Source organism: Microcebus murinus, chromosome 18, assembly GCF_040939455.1.
Source record: "Microcebus murinus isolate Inina chromosome 18, M.murinus_Inina_mat1.0, whole genome shotgun sequence".
NCBI classification, from domain to species: domain Eukaryota; kingdom Metazoa; phylum Chordata; class Mammalia; order Primates; family Cheirogaleidae; genus Microcebus; species Microcebus murinus.
This window is the reverse complement of record NC_134121.1, coordinates 3120165-3136429: the sequence shown is the minus strand read 5'-3', so window position 1 is coordinate 3136429 and position 16265 is coordinate 3120165. Positions and strand designations below refer to the sequence as shown.

General features: G+C 42.7%; 1 protein-coding gene across 2 annotated transcripts in view; it reads left to right on the top strand.

The window, feature by feature from the left end:
• The first annotated feature begins 571 nt into the window (after window positions 1-571).
• The window catches only part of USP22 (ubiquitin specific peptidase 22), a 58593-nt gene continuing 42899 nt past the window's right edge, over window positions 572-16265 (top strand). The window contains exon 1 of one of the 2 annotated variants that reach the window (XM_075994017.1): window positions 572-938. In XM_075994017.1, the coding sequence (XP_075850132.1) occupies window positions 801-938 (138 nt within the window). In that variant the 5' untranslated portion in view covers window positions 572-800. The remainder of the gene's footprint in view (window positions 939-16265) is intronic. The other variant, XM_020281252.2, reaches the window with a different exon arrangement.

The window sequence follows — 16265 nt, the reverse complement described above, 5'->3', positions numbered from 1 at the left end:
CACGGGTTCACTGGGAGGGACCCCAGCCTGCGTCGAGCAGGTAGACGGCAGCGCCAACCCCGGCTGTGGCACTGCAGAGCCAACAGAGGCTACGACGACGGGAGACCCCACAGAAAGCCCCAGACGAGGGCACTCCCGTGGCCAACGCCACTGGCCCAGGAAGGAGGCTCGCGCGCGAAAGCGCAGACTCTGGCTGGACGCCGGGCCTCCCACCTCAGCGCGTCGCCCCGCCTCTTTGCGGCAGCGCTCAGGCCAGTGCAAACCGGTTCAGTGCCCTGACGGACGTCCCGCGTCACCCATCCGCAACACGCCCCCGGCTCCCAGTGGGAGACCGGGAATGTCTCGCAGCCACCGTCCCGGGAGGCGGCTCTGAACCAGACGGACTGTACCGTCAGCCTATGAAAACGCCGGGGACGCCACAGGGTGGCAGGCGACCAATGGCGTAAGCGCAAGGGCGGGCCTCCCGGAGCGCGGGTGCCTCGAGGGGACGGGGGCGGGGCCTGGCGCCTGTGTGGGGAGGGGCTGGCGGGGTGACGTAATTCCGCCCGCGCCGCCCTCAGCGAGCCGTGAGCGCAGCGCGGGGGCGGTGCCTGGCTGGCCGCCGCCGCCTCCCCTTGGCGTTCGCGCAGCCGGTCTTTGTCCGGGCGTCTGCTTTGTTCCCGGGGCCTGTCCCTCGGTCGGCCGGGCGCGCCGACCAGCAGCCCCGCGCCGAGCTGGCGTCGTCCTCGCCCCCCTCGCCCCCGGCGCGCGGCCGGGCTCTGCCCACCACGGTGTCGCGGTCCGAGCCCGAGGGCGAGGCCATGGACGCCGAGCTGGCGGTGGCGCCGCCGGGCTGCGCTCACCTGAGCAGCTTCAAGGTGGACAACTGGAAGCAGAACCTGCGGGCCATCTACCAGTGCTTCGTGTGGAGCGGCACGGCGGAGGCCCGCAAGCGCAAGGTGCGGCTCCCCGCGAGACCCCGCCGGGCCGGCCCCCCACCCACGGCGTCGCACGGCTCCGCTTGGGCGCTGGGAGTGGGGGAAGGGAGGGCTTGTGAGCCTTCAGCTGCCGCCACCTGGGCTGCGCTCTGCTGCAGAAGAAGGGGAGGGCCCTTCTGTCTCCTCCCTGCCCCCCCCGTCCCCTTTCTTCCGCTTCCACTCTTCCCTTCCCCCACTCTCTTCTCCCTTCTCTTCCCTTCCCCCTTCTTTTTCTCCGTTTCCTCTTTTCCCCCTCCTTTTTTCCGTTTCTCCCTCTCCTCGGGTCCCCGGCTTGGGGTGCGGGGGTGGGACGGAGCAGGGGCGGGGTTTGTGGGGTGGGTCGAGTGCCTGCGTGGGCGGGGGCGGTTTCGTCCCGCAGGGCTGCATGGTGAACGTGGGACTGCGGAGGAAGGTGTCTGGCTTTCCAGCTCAGGTCCCCCGAGATGAATCCCCAGGGCTTGCAGGCTTCGCGGGCGTGGGGATGGGGGCGCTGAGAAAAAAAATAAGTAAAAGGAGGACCACTGTCGGGTTCTGGGTGGCGGTCTGCGGCGGTGAGCCCGCGCCGCGGTGTCGAGCACCCAGGACCCGCGGGTGTCCATCTTTTCTGGCCGGGTCGGACGCGCTGGGACTGGAGGGCCTCAGGGTGTTGCCGCAGCCCTGGAGGTTTGCAGGGACAGCTGTAGGGTAGGGCGGCTCGCCTGCCCCAGTTGAGACGTGGAGCGAGCAGCGCTGGAGAAGGGGTGAGCACCGCTGCGGTGGAGAGCTGCGTCTGGGAGAGGCTCGTGGCCACGATCGCCGAGGATTTATGCTGCAGCTCCGGAGGAGTGGGTTTGAAAGGAGAGGCTGGGTTGATGGGAAGGTGGGACTTCTTCCTTCTGCAGTAAGAGCCTTTAACCAGGAATCACGTTCATCCAAGCAGTTAGGCTTATTAATGATGTGGAAATCTGAACATAACATTTCCTCTTACCTGAATAAACTTTGTTTTTACAACTTAATTTTGCAGGTACAGTCTGAGATTAGGAGTTGTTAGCAGTTTTCCACCTTGAGTATTTTTAGTGGGAAAATCAACAAATCTGAGATTGTAGGGAATGTTAAGCATTAATTTTTAAAAAAATTTTTTAGTAACTGTGCTGGGAAACATTGCCTCTTAGGATGAACGAAAATCAGAAAGGAAGAAACCCTTCTATTAGGGTCAGTGAAATTCTTACTAATGGAACTGTACCCTTAAAAAATTGCTTGGTTGAAACCGGTGTTCTACAAGTGATGATATTGTTGCTGTTCTGTGTTTTTAGTTTCTGGATTAAGACCTGAGGTGTGTGTAAGATTCATTTCTTCCTTCCTTCCTTCCCTCCCTCCCATCCTCTTTTTTTGAGATTGGAGTAGCTGAGACTGCAGGCTGCACTCTCCCGCCCCTAACCCCCCACCCCCACTAATTTTTCTCCTTTTTGTAGAGGCAGTGGTGATCTTGCTCTTGTTGAGGCTGGTTTTGAACTCTTGGCCTCAAGCAGTTCTGCTTCAAACTTCCAAAGTGCTAGGCATATGCGTGAGCCACTGCATTCCTATTTCTGCATTGGATTAAGTAGGGAATCCTCTTCCCTTTCTTCCCCGTCCTTCCTTTCTCCTCCCTCTCCCTTTTTTCTTGCCTTCCCTGGTAATGTTTAACAAAGCTGAAGGAGTCAAGTTTAAATCATTATTTACTTTGCTTGTTTCATAAAGGAAGTAATTAACTTTTTTGCTATGTATGGCTAAGGTTAATTTTGTAATTTTAAATTTCAGTTGCTTAGTTTGAAAGCTGTTAAACCGCACCTATATTATTCACTAGTAAGAACAGGCAGTGATGAATGCTGCTTTCAAAATGCAGATGTCAGTTATTGCAGTGCTGATTGGCAATATACCAGCACTATACCCATAATCTCCATCATCTATTTTTCTCTGATCTGGGGGATTCATTTTCTTGTATCACTTTATGTCTTGTGTAACTGCATTTCTAGCACTCTGTAGTGGCCCAGATAAGGAAGAATTGGTTTGAGAAATAGTTTAACTCTGGTATTAACTGTTGGACAGTTTGCATAGGATTCTCAGATCTGTAGGCTTAGGACATTTTTGGTTTTAATGATAAGAACTTTACCCATAAATGTACTTCAATTAAATATACTTCAACTTAAATTATAATCTTTGTAAACAAGCAAAGATGCCTTTGTACCTGAGTTTGACATCTCAGGTACAGTTTTACTATAGAAATGAATCCCTTGATGAATAAAAGTTGCAAGTTTTGTTATCTATGGAAAGGTGGGTTATGGTTATTGTATCCAAATTTTTGTTTTTCTTTTCATAGACAAAGAGTGAGGAAAAACAGGATCAGGTTTGATAACTTTCTGCCCAATTTAGGGTTAGGCTTATGCCTGTAATCCTAGCACTCCTGGGAGGCTGAGGCTAGAGGATTGCTGAGCTCAGGAAACTAGCCTGAGCAAGGGCAAGACCCTGCCGCTACTAAATAAAAAAGGTTCCGATGATTTAGGACTCAGTACTACCACAGTGGATTCTCTCTCCTTTGCATTTTTGGTGAGTGTTAAATAGGACAAATTTCTTACCACTTAAGGGAATAACAGTTCTGCTGTTACTGGTTTAACCACTTCGGTACCTGCGTCGTATGAACGTGCACAGCCGAGCGTCGACAGTCACAGATGAATGCGCATGCCGACTTTAGCCGACCGTGATATGAAGGCGCACAGCCAAGCATCGACTTTAGCCAACAGCGTGATAAGACTTTTCTAATTTTTCATTTATCAAAATAAAATTGTGAACATTTAAAAATAACATAATGAAAATATATTATGTATATGTTACCTATTCTGATTTACGTTACAAGGAAAGCTGCCTGTTAAGTAAAACAAGCTTTCAGTGCTTTAAAGCTTTCATCATCACACAAGCGCAAAACGGATCCATCGTCAATGCACAGCACAAAGTATCCTTCAGACTGTGAGTGCCGGCTGTGGGCAAGGTTTCACGGCCTGTGAGCGCTGTACTGAAGTGGTTAAAAAAACAAAACACTGTACCTGGAGTGACTTACAGAACATGTGGTCTGGCCGGGCGCGGTGGCTCACGCCTGTAATCCTAGCTCTCTGGGAGGCTGAGGCAGGCGGATCGCTCAAGGTCAGGAGTTTGAGACCAGCCCAGCCTGTGTAAGAGCAAGACCCTGTGTCTACTATAAATAGAAAGAAATTAATTGGCCAACTAATATATATAGAAAAAACTAGCCAGGCATGGTGGTGCATACCTGTAGTCCCAGCTACTCGGGAGGCTAAGGCAGAAAGATTGCTTGAGCCCAGGAGTTTGAGGTTGCTGTGAGCTAGGCTGATGCCATGGCACTCACTCTAGCCTGCGCGACAAAGTGAGACTCTGTCTCAAAAAAAAACCAAACACATGGTCTGGCAGACTGAAGGCCATTAGGTTCTACTGATGACTGAATTAGTCTTCGCTGTCTCAGCCAGGTGCTGGGGTGGCGGTGAGTGCACTGCTGAGAGTGCTATCATTGTTTTTATTTTTATATTTATATTAGTTCAGCTTATTTTCCTGATTTTTTTTAAAGTAGACTTTTCACACTTTGTTTCTTTGAGGAATTAATTTATTGGTGAAGTAGGTCTTTCAAATCATAATATTCATAATAAATGGGGTACAGGCCATTCTAAGTAAAAGGCCTCACATGTACACTTTTTTTTAAATTAAAGTTTTTACCTTGAGACCTTGTAGATTGACTTGCTGGTGTAAGAAATAATACAGTGACATTGTGTATCTTTTCCCCAGTTCCCGGTGGGTAACATCTTGCAGAACTGAAGTGTAATATTACCCCCAGGATACCTATATTGATACAGTGCATCTTTGTCAGAATAATTTTAGGTTTACAGAAAAGTTACAAGGAACAAAGGTAATACAGAGTTTGTGTGTCACACCCCCCCCTTCCCAGTTAACATCCTACATTACTGTGGTACATTTGTCACATTTAATAACCGATACATCTGATGCATTATTAACTACATATTTTATTCAGATGTTGGTTTCTACCTAATGTCCTTGTTCTGTCCCAGGATGCCACATTACATTGAATCGTCATGTCCTGTTAGGCTTCTCCAGACTGTGACAGTTTCTAAGACTGCCCTTGTTTTTGATGACCATGACAGTTTTGAGGAGTCCTGATCAGGTATTTTGTAGAATGTCCCTCAGTTTTTGTTTGTCTGGTGTTTTTCTTATGGTCAACTGTGGTTATGGGTTTAGGGGAAGAAGACCATAAAGTAAGGTGCTCTCCTCATCTCAGTATCTTTTTCATAATATCAAGGGTGAACCCATCAAGATGTCCTGCCACTGTTGGTGAGCTTGACCACATGGCTGTGGTCATATTTGTCAGGTTTCTCTACTGTAGAGTTACTCCTTCCCCCTCTTTTACATACTATCTGTTTTAGAAGGAAGTCACTCTACACAGGTATACTGTTCCTCCTCCTTGAGGGCAGAGTAACTACATAAATTATTTTGATTTTTTTCTATATGGAAGATTTGCCCAGTCTCAGGCATTTATGTACTTATTCAGTTATTTATATCAGGATGGGGACTTGTGGATATTTATTTTATACTTTGGGTTATTATCCAGTACTATGTTACTTATATTGTTGCTCAGATTGTTCCAGCTTTAGCTACTGGGAGCTTGTTCACTTGACTCCTGTGTCCATTTGACATATCCACATTGTTTTTGAGCACTTCTTTACTTTCTGGAACTGTGAGATGTTCTGGGCTCATCTTGTGTGTGTTTTTCCCCAGCCTCAAACACTACCATTTCCCCCAGGATCTCTGGTTCCTTTTATGGAGATGTAATTAGAAACCAAGATCTGGGCACTGGTGTGCCCTTTCTTGCTGGGATATTGTGGCTTCTTGGCCCTCTCAGGACAGAGATGAGAAGTAGATGTGTATGCGGATGCATGTGTATACATATTGTAATTATTTCAGGATTCATCTGCATCCGTATTAAGCTGTGTATGAGTGTATATTGATGCCTCCAACTCTCATGTATTACTACATGGATTGTAGCCTTCCCTCCTGCTTCTCTGTAACTTCTCTGTCTGGCAGAGAGAAACTTGGCACCTACTACCCATATTCCATGTACCTGTCTGCTCAGTTTTGGTATACACGTTTAGAGTTTCAGAATTGTTACCCTATACACCCCCTCCCCACTTTGAGAAACAACTTGATCTCCTACAGTACAGTTCCTTTTGCCTTTAGTTTTACATTCTCCCCTGATTTCCAAGTTACTTAGATAGGTACCTTCCCTCCCCAACCTCCCTTTCAGTGGGGTTGTATCCTATATCTGTAATACAATCAGATTCTTCTGCCATAGCTTGCATTCCAGTCTGGCATTTTCTTTTCTTTTCTTTTCTTTTTTTTTTTTTTTTTTTTTTTTAATTGAAACCTTAAAATCTGTACAGTCTGGCATTTTCTGACAGCCTCTTCAGTTATTTAAGATTTTGCATACATTAAGGTTTGATCTTTGTGCTCTAAAGTTCAATGGATTTTGACAGATGCATCCACCACTATGGTACTATACAGAATAGTTGTACTGCCTATAGAAAGTCTCTTCTAGCCTGTAGTAACAGCTACTTAGGAAGGCTTTGGTGGGAGGATCTCTTGAACCGGGGAGTGTGATTACAGCCTGGGCAACATTGTGAAACTCTGTCTCAGAAATCCTCCCCAACCTCTAACAACCGCTGATCTGTTCTCCATTTCTGTGATTTTTCCTTTTCCAGAATGATATATAATTGAGTTCATATAGTCTGTAGCCTTTTCAGACTGGCTTCCTTTATTTAGCAGTATGCATTGTGTGGATTGATAGTTCATCCCTTTTTATCATTGAGTAGTATTCCATCATGTGGTTGTACTACTGATATATCTTTTAAGTCTCTTTAATCTGCAGCTTCTCTCTTCATCCTTTCTAGTACAGTTTTTTTTTTTTCCTTTCACTTTATCTGTTGAAAAACTTGGGCCTTTTGACTTACTGGCTTTTCCATGGTGTGAATTTTGCTGACTGCATACTCATGGTGCAGATTAAAAAAAAAATTTTTTTTGTCTTCTGTGCTTCCTGCAAATTGGTAGTGGATTCACACTTGAGCTTGATTCCTTTGGCAAGATTTTAAGTAGAGCTGCATCTTCTCTTAAGACTTTCCTGTCTTTAGTACACAGATTTGATCACATCATTGTCAAGGAGGCAATCTTAGATAGGAAGTAAGTAAACTCAGTTTTGAGGGACTAAAATGACCTGCCTTACAGATATTCAAGTCTTTTTCATGCTCTTATTTTATGTTGGCCAGCACCTATAGCAGAGTGCTGAAGAACAGAAACTAAAAGTAAGTTTTATTATTACTTGTTAGCAGCTTTGGTAAAAGACTCCAGGAGTGAAGTAGGCACAACAGATTAAAATGAGGTTCGAATTATCTGGTTGCTTCTGAACATGTGTAATTGACAGTTGGGAGGTGAGCTCAAATTTGAAGGAAGAATAGCCTGAATCAGTCAGTAACAGGGCATTTTGTCTCAGCTGTCTTCTGCCCAGGAGTGCAACCCAGCATCTCTTGGGCTTCCTTTGTTTCCCATTTATGGTAATACAGTAGCTCCCCTGCCCCACCATCCTTGGGGGCTATGTTCCAAGGCCTCCATGAATGCCTGAAAGCCTCAGATAGTACTGAAACCCACATGTATACTATGCATGAACTTCTTCCTTCATCACAGTTTCGTGGATAGAAGATTAGTTCTTACTGTAGGTATTAGCAACCTCAGCATTTGATTTTTTTTTTCCTAAGTGGAGAGCTTTCACCTTTTCACTTAATGGAAGTACTTTTGGGCTTCTCTTTGGCATACGTGCATTGCCAACATCACTACTCTTGTGTTTTGGGGCGGTTAATAAGTCAAAAGTTAAGTTGAACACATGCACTGTGATACCAAGACAGTTGCAGCTACTAAGTGACTAGTGGGCAGGTAGCATAGACAGCATGGAGATGCTGGACAGGGAGGATTCATGAGACAGAGTGGGATGGTGTTTGTTTTTGTGCTCTTCAGACTGGTATGCAATTTAAAATTTGTGAATTATTTCTGGCATTTTCCATTTCATGATTTTAGACTGTGGTTGATGGCAGGTAAGGGGAGACTTACTGTGGTACTTTACATTTGTCTAGCATTTTACATTTTATAGAGCACATTTTATACATTATTTCATTTTGGTTATGGCCCTCATGATATACTTTTTAGAATGGTGTGGCAGGTAAGGCTCCTAACCTCTTCAGGGACACTGCTAATATGTGGCGGATCTGGGCCTTGAAATGAGGTCAGTCTGAGTTCACGCTTCTGCTGAATCAGGGTGCTGTAGACTAAAGGTGCTGGTGTCACTAGAGCCTAAGGTCTTTTTCTTCTTTTTTTAAAATTAAGAGATGGGGTCTTGCTCTTTTGTGCAGGCCAGAGTGCAGTGGAGTGATCATAGCTCACTGCAGCCCCCAATGCCTGGGTTCAGGCGATCCTTCACCTCAGCCTCCTGAGTACCTGGGACTACAGGCATGCACCACCATACCCAGCTGATTTGTTTATTTTTTTGTATAGCTGGGCGGGGGGTCTCACTGTGTTGCCGAGGGTCTTGAACTCCTGGTCTCAAGATGTCCTCCGCCTTACCCTCCCAGTGCACTGGGATTATAGGTGTGAATCACCTGCCTGGTCTTTATTTTTATTTTGTTTTGTTTTGTTTTTTTTTGAGACAAGAGTCTGGCTCTGTTGCCCAGGCTAGAGTGCCGTGGCGTCAGCCTAGCTGAGAGCAACCTCCAACTCCTAGGCTCAAGCAATCCTTCTGCCTCAGCCTCCTGAGTAGCTGGGATTACAGGCATGCGCCACCATGCCTGGCTAATTTTTTCTCTTTCTATATTTTTTTAGTTGACCAATTAATTTCTTTCTATTTTTAGTAGAGACTGGGTCTTGCTCTTGTTCAGGCTGGTTTCAAACTCCTGACTTTGAACGATCTGCCCGCCTCGGCCTCCCAGAGTGCTAGGATTACAGGTGTGAGCCACCGTGCCTGGCCTGCCTGGTCTTTAAGATCTGTTTTATCCTTGAGAGTCAAAGGTCTGAAGTCTGGTGCTCTAAGCCTTGTTAGTTTGGGGAATTTATTTGAGAAGATTGTCTAATTTCAGTCAAGTCTTTAGCTTTTTAGTGGCACAGTTTTTCATGTAGAAAATAGAATGTTTACCAGAGTGAATTTTACTGTATGTACATTTAAAAATAAATTTTCAAAATGCAAAAAAAAAAAAGAAAATAGAATATTTATACTTGAACCTTCACTTACATCGCACTTGTGGTAGGAAAGTATTTTGAGACCTTGAAAAAGTAATTGAAGAGAATGCATAAGATTAAACTTAGCTTAAAATCATCAGGTTTTAGTAGACGGGTGGTGTAATAGTTGGAAGCTGTGGGCAGTGTGTGAAATGTGCATTAGCTCTTAAGGCACTGTTTCATGTTTGTACATTTCTTTAACCTGGACTCAGTGAGTCACCCCACTGGTATGAGCCCATGCGTGTTTGACTCCATGGTCTGTCCACCTTCTTGGGGCAGGAGGGGGTGTGAGAAAGTAGATGCCAAGAGGAATATTAGTGTAAAAACTGGGAGTCCACTTGTTCAAGGCTTTTTGGGCTCCAGGTCACCGTCCTCAGAAAAACAATTAGGACTGAATTAATGGACTGTATGTTTCTTGCACTGTGCAAAATCAACATCTATTTAAATCATTGATCCCTTTTTTCTGTTCTTGTCACAAATCCTTGTCGTGTTTCATAATTTGTTGGCTGGGTACTCAATCTACTTGAATTAATTTATAGGAGAAAGGGATTTAATAACAAAAATTATTGCAAGGGCTATGGGAGTAGTAGGTTTTAGGCTGAGTTTCCGGGAAAGCCTGCCAGCCCACAGAATCCTCCTGCCTCTGTGGGCCAGGAAGTTTGCTGTGCTATTCCTTTGACAGGAAGTTATAGGACCAGTAAACTTACCTAACACCACTGCTGACCGAGGGGCCTCACTACCTCTGTGGAAGCCACCACATTGGGAAGCAGCTCCCGTGGCCCTGGCCTCCAGAAACAATGCCACCTTTGTGGGGGCCACACCAGCAACCTTCCCTGAGTCAGATGAACACTGTAGTCTGCAATGTGCCCTAAATCATGGGCGGAGCACAAGCTGCAGGGATGTCTAGGGAGTTAATAGTTAATCTTCCAACTTTACAGTGTGGGTAGAAGAGAGTTACAGTAATAGTGAACATGAATCCAGTATTAGTGTCCTGTGGCTGCTGTAACAGATTACCACAAACTGAGTGGCTTAGAACAACAGAAACTCTCTTAAATTCTCAGGCCTGAAATCCAAAATCAAGTGTCGGCAGGGCACTATCTCCAGAGGCTCTAGGAGAGACACTGTTCTTGGCCTTTTCCAGAAGCTAGAAAACTCAGCCCTATCACTCTATCTCTGTCTTCATGTGGCTTTGTGTCTCTTTCTCACTGGGACACTTGTCATGGCATTTAGGGCCTGTCTACAAAATCAAATGTTATCTTCTCAAGACCCAAAGTTTAGCTTTTTCCAAATAAGGTAACATTGATAGGTTCTGGGGATTAATCACTTGCCTTTGTTTAAACATCATCCCTTTGGGTTTCAGACCTACAAATGATGTTATATGTCTTATATCTATTTGTCAGAGCCATTTGAGTTTCCATAGATGGCTTTATCTTCTATGGTCAATGAACTCAGGAGACATTGTGCAAAGAACTCTTTCTGTAATTTAATAATGTCCCATTTGGGATTTAGAATCATGCTGTACAATACTAGCCATGTGTGTTATTTAAATCCATTAAAATGAAATAAAATTAAAAATTCAGTTTCTTAAGTAATATTGGCCACATTTCAAGAGCTTGGTGGCCACATGTGGCTAGTGGCTACTATTAATATGTAGAACATTCCAACATCATAGAACATTCTGTTGGACAATGCTGATTAGAGGAATAATAATGCAGTCTTGTGTTACTTAACAATGAGCATATGCTTTGAGAAATTCGTTGTTAGGCAGTTTTCTCATTGTGTGAACCTTATAGAGTGGAGATGAACCTAGATGGGAGAGCCTGTACTGCACACCTAGGTTATATGGTGTGGCCTATTGCTCCTAGGCAAAAAACCTATGCTGCATGTTACTGTACTGAGTACTGTAGGCAATTATAACCCTATGGTAAGTATTTGTGTATCAGAATATATCTAAACATAGACAAGGTATATACAAATAAGACATTACAATCTTATGGGCCCACCATTTTGTATGTGGCCCACCATCAACCAAGACATTGTATGTGGTGCGTGACTGTACGAAAGACATAAAAGTTGAGATTTTATGAATATCCCAAACAAAGATTTCTTTTTTCTATATTTAGCACCATTTGCCTTGTTGGTTGGCTGCTTGATTAATATTAGAGAGAGAAGCTGTCTCTTAGCTGTGTTGGGTCCCTCCGCACAGGGAAATGTGTCTTTCCTGGTGAGTGGTAGACCACCTACAGTGAACATCCTCCGTCCTGTATCTCATTGTCCACATCTGCAGGTGTGACAGTCACCCAAAGAGGAATAACTCGGGTCCTTAGTACTTTTTTTCTTTCCTTCTCTTAGGGATTCTTTTTATTCTATATGAATTGAGATTATACCCCTTATAACAGTGGTCCCCAGCCTTTTTCTTTTTTAGGTTGATTCTTTTATTTATTTAATTTTTTTGGCATATTATGGGGGTACAAATTTTAAGGTTTCAATAAATGCCCTTCCTCCCCTCCCCCCGCAAGTCTGAGTTTCCAGCATGACCTGCCCCCCTTACCCCTCCTACCTGCCCAATACCCTATTACTGTAGTACCTATGTGTCCACTTAGGTGCTGCTCATTTAATACCAGTTTGCTGGTGAGTATATTTGGTTCTTGTTTTTCCATTCTTGGGATACTTCACTTAGTAGTATGGGTTCCAGCTCTAACCAGGAAAATATAAGATGTGCTATATCACTGTTGTTTCTTAGAGCTGAATAGTACTCCATGGTATACATATACCACATTTTATTAGTCCATTCTTGGATTGATGGGCACTTGGGCTGTTTACACAGCCTTGCAATTATGAATTGTGCTGCTATAAACATTCGAGTGCAGGTGTCTTTTTTGTAGAGTGTCATTGGATCTTTTGGGTAGATGCCCAGTAATGGGATTGCTGGATCAAATGGTAGATTCACTTGTATCGCTTTAAGGTATCTCCATATTGCTTTCCACAGAGATTGAACTAGTTTGTAGTCCCACCAGCAGTGTAGGAGTGTTCCTTTCTCTCCGCATCCACGCCAGCATTTATTTGGAGATTTTTTTTATAAAGGGCATTCTCACTGGGGTTAAGTGATATCTCATTGTGGTTTTGATTTGCATTTCCCTGATAATTAAGATGTTGACCATTTTTTCATATGTTTGTTGGCCATTCATCTGTCTTTAGAAAAGTTTCTGTTCGAGTCCTTTGCCCACTTTTAATAGGGTTATTTGATTTTTTCTTGCTGATTTCTGTGAGTTCTAAGTATATTCTAGTTATCAGCCGCTTATCAGATGCATAGGATGCAAAATTTTTCTCCCATTCTGTAGGTTTCTGTTTACTTTCATGACTATTTCTTTGGCTGTGCAGAAGCTTTTTAGTTTGATCATGTCCCATTTATTTTTGTTGCTGCTATGATTGCCTTTGGGGACTTCTTCATAAACTCTTTGCCTAGGACGATGTCTAGGAGAGTGTTGCCAACATTTTCCTCTAGAATTCTAATAGTTTCATACCTTAGGTTTAAGTCTGTTATCCAGCGTGAGTTGATTTTTTTTTTTTTATTTCATCATAAGGAGGTACAAATATTGTTAGGGTTACAAATATTGCCCCTGCCCCCCCCTCCGTCCCCCCAATGTGTCCAATCCCCCGTTGGTGTGCATCACACACGTTATGGAAGCATACACCCCTTTCCTCCTCCCCCCTACTGCCTGCCCACCACCAGATAAAAAGTTTTGTTTTGATTTTTTTTGACATTTTGGTTACATTGTATATCTTTGGTGAATTGATTTTTGTGAGAGGTGAAAGGTGTGGATCCTGCTTTAGCCTTCTACAAGTGCCTATCCAGTTTTCCCAGCACCATTTATTGAAAAGGGATTCTTTTCCCCAGCGTATGTTTTTGTCTGCTTTGTCAAAGATTAGATGGCTATATGAGGAAGGTTTTATATTAGGATTCTCAGATCTTTTCCACTGGTCAATATTCCTATTTTTGTGCCAATACCAGATTGATTTAATTACTATAGCTTTGTAGTATAGTTTGATATCTGGCCATTTTGTTTTTGTTGCCTAGAATTGCTTTTGATATTCAGGGTCTTCTTTGGTTCCATAAAGCATAAAATTATTTTTTCTATATTTGTGAAGAATGCTGATGGGATTTTAATAGGTATTGTGCATTATCTGTAGATGATCTGTAACTGATCTGTAGATCAGTTTGGGTAGTATAGACATTTTAATGATGTTGAGTCTGCCGATCCACGAGCATGGTATGGATTTCCATCTGTTTACATCCTCTGCTATTTCCTTTCTCAGTGTTTCATAGTTCTCCCTGTAGAGGTCTTTTACCTCCTTGGTTAAGTATATTCCTAGGTACTTTAATTTCTTTGTTGCTATTGTGAAGGGAATTGAGTCTTTGATTTGGTTCTCAATTAGATTGTTGTTGGCATATATGAATGCCTCTGATATCTGTGTATTGATTTTGTATCCTGAGACTTTACTAAATTCATTTATCAGTTCCAGGAGTTTCTTGGTTGAATCTTTAGGATTTTCTAAATATAATATCATATCATCAGCAAAGAGTGAAAGTTTGATCTCTTCTGCCCCTATTTGGATACCTTTAATTTCACTTTCCTGTCTGATTGCTGTAGCCAGGACTTCCAGCACTATATATAATAGAAGTGGATATAGTGGGCAGCCTTGTCTGGTTCCTGTTCAAAGTGGGAATGATTTCAATTTTTCCCCATTCAGTATGATGTTGGCTATGGGCCTGTCATATATGGCTTGTATCAGTTTTAGGTATGTTCCTTCTATGCCTATATTATTAAGTGTTTATATCATGAAAGGGTGTTGAATTTTGTCAAAAGCTTTTTCTGCATCTATTGAAAGAATCATGTGGTCTTTGTTTTTGCTTCTGTTTATGTGGTAAATTGCATTTATAGATTTACGTATGTTGAACCATCTCTGCATCCCTGGGATGAAGCCCACTTGGTCGTGATGGATTATTTTTTTGATAAGGGTCTGGATTCGGTTAGCTAAGATTTTGTTGAAAATTTTTGCATCTATATTCATTAGGGATATTGGTCTGTAGTTTTCTTTTTTTGTTGCATCCTTTCCTGGTTTTGGTATCAGTAATATTCACTTCATTAAAGGTGTCAGGGAGGTTTCCGTTCTTCTCGATGTTGTGGAATAGTTTCTGCAAGATAGGTACTAGTTCTTCTTTGTAAGTGTGGTAAAATTTAGGTGTGAAACCATCTGGACTGGGACTTTTCTTTTTAGGAAAATTTTTAATTGCTGTTTCTATTTCAGCTCTTGAGATTGGTCTGTTCAGGGAATCTATTTCTTCCTGGTTGAGCCTAGGGAGGCTGTGTGTTTCTAGAAATTTGTCCATTTCCTCCACATTTTCCAGTTTGTGTGCATAAAGGTTTTCGTAGTATTCATAAATTATATCTTGTATCTCTTTGGGATCAGCTGTGATATCTCCTTTATTGTTCCTGATGGAGCTTATTAGAGATTTCTCTTTTCTGTTTTCGTTAGCTTAGCCAATGACCTGTAATTTTTTTTATTTTTTCAAAGAACCAACTTTTTGTTTTATTAATCTCCTGAATAGCTTCTCTGTTTTCAATTTCGTTTAGTTCTGATTTGATCTTGTTGGTTTCACTCCTTCTGCTGGGTTTGGGGTTGGGCTGTTCTTCTTTTTCAAGCTCTTTGAGTCGTTTCATTAGATTGTCTATTTGTGATCTTTTTGACTTTGGGTTATAGGCATTTATGGAGATAAACTTTCCTCTCAGAACTGCTTTAGCTGTGTCCCAGAGGATTTGATAACTTGTCTCTCCATTGTCAATTTGTTCATAGAATTTTTTTATTTCCATCTTGATTTCTTCATTTATGAAATAATCATTTAGTAGAAGGTTGTTTAATTTCCACGTTTTTATGTAGAAATGTGATTTTCTGTTAGGGTTAATTTCTACTTTTATTCCACTGTTATCTGAGAAGATACATGGCATGATTTCTATTTTTTTAAATTTCTTGAGGTTACTTTGTGTCCTAGGATATGGTCAGTCTTAGAGAATGTCCCGTGAGCTGATGAGAAGAACGTATATTCAGTGGATTGTGGATAGAATGTCCTGTAAATGTCAGTCAGACCCAGTTGTTCTAGAGTTTTAAGTCCATTATTTCTTTATTAATTTTCTGTTTGGAGGATCTGCCTTGTGCTGTCAGTGGGGTGTTGAAATCTCCGGTGATTATGGAGTTGCTATTAATCAGTTTGCTTAGATCCAGTAGGGTTTGCTTTATGAATCTGGGTGCACCTAAGTTGGGTGCATATATATTTAAAATTGTTATCTCTTCTTGTTGAACTGTGCCCTTCACCATTATATAATGACCATCTTTGTCTTTCACTACTTTTGTTGGTTTAAAAACTAAGTCGTCTGAAATTAGAACTGCCACGCCAGCCTTCTTTTGGCTTTCACTTGCTTAGAATACTGATCTCTACCCTTTTACTTTTAGTGTATATGCATCCTTGCAGGTTAGATGTGTTTCCTGAAGACAGCATATACTTGGCCTGTATTTTCTTATCCATTCAGCCAGCCTATGTCTCTTGAGTGGAGAGTTTAAGCCATTCATATTTATTTATTTATTTTTATTTTATTTTATTTTTTATTTTTTCTTTCTGTCACAGTCTGCTTCTAGATCATTCATATTTATTTAGAGAACTGATAGGTAAGGTAGATTACTGTTCATTCTGTTGGGTTGGATGTTGTTGCTTTGATTTCTCTCTTGAGCCATTATGATATCTGGCCTTTAATCTTTGGGTTTTGGTTGTTTTTATATTCGTGAGTTTTTATTATGCTGTTCTGTGCACTGTTTTGAGCACTTCTTGTAGGGCTAGTCTTGTCTTGGTGAATTCTCTGAGACTTTGCTTATCTGAGAATGTCTTTATTTCTCCTTCATATACGAAGCTTA